The 4,019-nt window shown below is 37.7% G+C and overlaps 1 protein-coding gene across 1 annotated transcript; it reads left to right on the top strand.

Annotated features, from left to right (window-relative positions):
• The first annotated feature begins 307 nt into the window (after window positions 1-307).
• RASL11B (RAS like family 11 member B) lies at window positions 308-3,701 on the top strand. Its single transcript, XM_053700863.1, has 4 exons — window positions 308-595; window positions 1,302-1,358; window positions 1,459-1,535; window positions 2,367-3,701. Exons 1-4 carry the CDS (start codon window positions 454-456, stop codon window positions 2,832-2,834), a joined length of 744 nt encoding a protein of 247 aa, XP_053556838.1. The 5' UTR covers window positions 308-453; the 3' UTR covers window positions 2,835-3,701.
• Window positions 3,702-4,019: the final 318 nt, after the last annotated feature.

Below are 4,019 nucleotides of genomic sequence, written 5' to 3'. Positions count from 1 at the left end.
AATACAACTGGGCGTGTGTGGAAAAAGTCACTAAACTGACAGATGGGGAAAACTAAAGTAAAGGTAAACTTGGAAAGAAGATCTAATTTAAAAAAAACAAAGGCAATATAACAGAAAGTATAGTGAAACCAATGCCTCCTTACTGAGGCGTACAAAACACACTGTACAGAATGAGAGGGGCGGGAGCGGAATTACAATCAGGGGCAGGGTGAGCTCTGATTGGCTGTAAGGAATCAAGGGCTGAGTTGGGATTGTAACAAAGCTCATGGAGCACCCTCTCCCAGCTCACAAAACCTTAGGACTTGTGAGGATCTAGTAGGAACTAAACAAGCTGTCAAGTCTTGAACACAGCAGGACAGGCGCGATTGACGGAAAGACAAGGTTGAGGTTGCACTAGTTTTTTTTTAAATTATTATTCCTGCGTTATTTATTGTTGCCGATACCTGGACCACAATGCGTCTTATCCAGAACATGTGCACTATCACGGAATACCCACCGGGCACCAGCGCGGACTGTGCTGGGAGCAGCACGGTGCCCCCAGGCAGTAGGGTCATCAAGATAGCGGTGGTTGGAAGCAGTGGAGTTGGCAAAACAGGTGAGAAATCGGAATAGTGAACAGTTCATCATACCAATATATTAAATAGCTCACTGGGTTTATTTAAATCATTATATTGCATTATTGGAGTGCTATAGACACAGAAATAAGCGCATCATGGATGCCCCATTTGAATAGAGGATTGGAAGCTATTTGGTACATAGGAGATTCCAGCAAGCAATGTAATGTGCACACCCTGTTTATCTACCTCTTTTAAAGTTAAAATAACCCCATGCAATGATTGTCATCTATATGATGTAAATCTGGTTTAGCTCATATCACTTCCTTATACATAACAGTAAACTATACAGAATTAAGTTCACAAGCGTGTTTGCTATTAGGCTAAGCTCTTGGGTACATAACTTGCATAGTGTTGCTTGTGTCAGTTGTCAGGTGCATATGAGGGGACTATAAGTTACTGTATACAGTAATGCAAATGCATTTATTTTTGTTGTGTACAACTGGCTGGAATTCTCACCACTTCTGGCAGCTATTAGCATATGCTGTTAGTAACAGTTTTAAATTAATGGGATTTGGGATGAATTGGTTGGTGGGAGTACATTGTAATGCAGAGCCTTTCTCACACAGGAAGATACCTCCTGCAGCTAACTAGCTCCTAAACACTTTGCCACCAACTCATTGGGATATACAAATCTGTTGTTGGAAAATTTGCATTTTACAAGCATGTTTTTTCTTTTTGTTACAGCTTTGGTGGTTAGGTTTCTCACCAAGCGATTTATTGGGGACTATGAACGTAATGCAGGTAAGCAGAGATTTTGTATTATTATATTTACATCTGTATAGCTTATCCCCAGTGTATTTCTGTGAGACATGATCTAATGAATCACCTTCTGTTTCCTCAGGAAATCTGTACAGCAGACAAGTGCAGATAGATGGAATGAATCTTGCCATTCAAGTGCAGGATACACCTGGCGTACAGGTATGATCACTTTCACTGTAAAATGTGTTAGATTCTCTGTTAATCCATTTTCTGGACAGGGGCAGCTTATTACGTGCTACTGGCAGTAGTTAATTAGAATAATTTTAAGGAGCACATTTTATTCTTGTTTAAAAGCTTGGTAAAAATGTCCAATCTATTTTATGTCATTCAATAAGTGTTTCAACAGGAATAGAACACATCACTTATTTAATAAAATGCTGCATAAGTTTTGAAATGAATGACACACAACTATATATCTAGTAGCTAGTAGGAGTTTTAATGTTTTTCAATTCCCCTAATATGTAAACATGATTATATAGGGGGAATTAACTCACTGATTGCCTGTTAATACAATCTACAGATTTGCTTGTGTGAACTATTGAACTCTGCATTTCACATATGGGCTGATTAACATGTACATTTATACTAATATCCACAAGATGGTTAAGCGTATGCAGAGAAACTTGTCTAGTTATTGCCGCTGGGACTGGGCAGCTGTCCAGATGTAAATGCTTCCAGCTTATATCTCTTTACTTTCCAGACTAGATGTCTAGCCAGCTCATTTCCCTTTTTGTCCCACTACAAAGTCTCTCCTTGCTAGTAGCTGCACATTCCTTTTGAGTATAGTATGTTCAAATATATCCTTTTGCAGATTTTTGCAGCTGGATCAACATACATTAGGTTAGAAAAGTGAAGCTGTAGACTGATTTACACTGCATGCATCTTCTATAGCACTTTATTAGAGTTCTATTAGCTCTTGTTTCTTGTAATATATGTGAGTAATAAAATATGAAATTCCACCTAATATCGTTATATTCCTTTCCTTTTCAGATAAATGAGCAGAGTCTGGAGTGTAATGAACAGCTAAATAGATCTATCAGATGGGCAGATGCTGTTGTAATAGTGTTCTCCATCACTGATTGCAAGAGCTATGAACTGATAAGTCACCTGCATCAGCATGTGAGACATCTCCATCCTGATAACAGAATACCCATTGTTATTGTTGCCAACAAAGCAGACCTTCTTCACCTAAAACAGATAGAACCTCAGCATGGTCTCCAGCTTGCCAATATGCTGGGTTGCACCTTCTATGAAGTTAGTGTAAGTGAGAACTATATTGATGTCTACAATGCATTCCAGGTACTATGTAAAGAGATTAGCAAACATCAGTCCACAGGAACACCAGAAAAGAGGAAAAATTCCATCATTCCACGACCAAAGTCACCAAACATGCAGGATTTAAAAAGACGATTTAAGCAGGTACTGTCTGCCAAAGTGAGGACTGCCACGTCTGTCTGAAAGGTGACTCCATGAGGTGTTTATTTGTTTTTCCCCAAAAAAAGAGCTCATGAAATTGCTGGGATATGGAATGTTAAACTTTGGCATTACTGAGTTAGAGGAAGTACAGCAATGAGCAGAAGAAACATGATGTCTGCGTGAAGCAGCAGTAGTGTTGGTGGTTGAAGAGGCAAATATGGAAGAAAGTTGAGAAACATATTAAATACAGTGACTTGAAAGAGGTTGCAATATAGTATAAGTGCCACACAGTGGGATGCCTTGAAAGTTTTCTTGATATTATGTTGCATGGGTGAAAGTTTGGAGACAATTTTGAGAAGAAAAAAAAAACATTCCCATGCTTGGTTTTCATTTTCACTGTGTAAATTCTATACAGTTCTTACAAGTGTTTTACTTTACATTTACCTTGCAAATGGACAGTTATTATGTTTTTTACTATATGAGCACAGACTGTTAATAGTGAGAATTTGGGACTTGAGAGACAAAAGTTTGGGTTATATCATGCCCACTATTTCGTGGCTGCACTGATGCAAGCGTGGTCTTTCACAGCTCAGTAAATTTGTTCATGTGGGTTTGCATTAATGTGCTTAATAGTCTTGTTGTGGCCAACCTGGGTAATGTCTCCACTATTTCTTCCTAGAGGCATTAAATAGTTAGCGTGGTTGCAGATCACAATTTATCTGAAAAATAAACCATTATTTGATAGGCAAATACCACCAATTCTTATGCTTAGCCTCATTTTTGAATCTCAAATGGCTAAGTGTTGTTTGACTTGCACTTTAAAAGCCAAATGTGCTTTTGCTTTGTAAACTGTAATTTATTTATTTTTATGTACAATAAAGCTCCAGATGGAGATGACTTTTTAACAAATGTTTCCTTTTTTTATGTGTGACTGCTAGTCCCTGTACGTCATAAAATGAATCCCATTCATAATATATTCATTTAGAGCCATCACAATATAAGGACCAGCTACAGATAAACATAAAATGGCTTAATCATGTTAATTTAATTTGAAAGCAGAAATACTTAAATTATGGTTTGTTTGTTGCCCTTGAGGACAGAGGTTGGACACCCCTGAAATTCTATATATTGGCAGCCTGCCATCTCACATTATCACAATTTTTTTTCTGAACTATTCACATATGACGTCTGTTTTGGAAAACTGCATAATCTTTACTAAGCAAAAAA

This window comes from Bombina bombina, chromosome 2, assembly GCF_027579735.1.
Source record: "Bombina bombina isolate aBomBom1 chromosome 2, aBomBom1.pri, whole genome shotgun sequence".
Taxonomy (NCBI): Eukaryota; Metazoa; Chordata; class Amphibia; order Anura; family Bombinatoridae; genus Bombina; species Bombina bombina.
The sequence above is the reverse complement of the archived record's forward strand: the minus strand, read 5'-3'. Positions and strand labels throughout refer to the sequence as shown.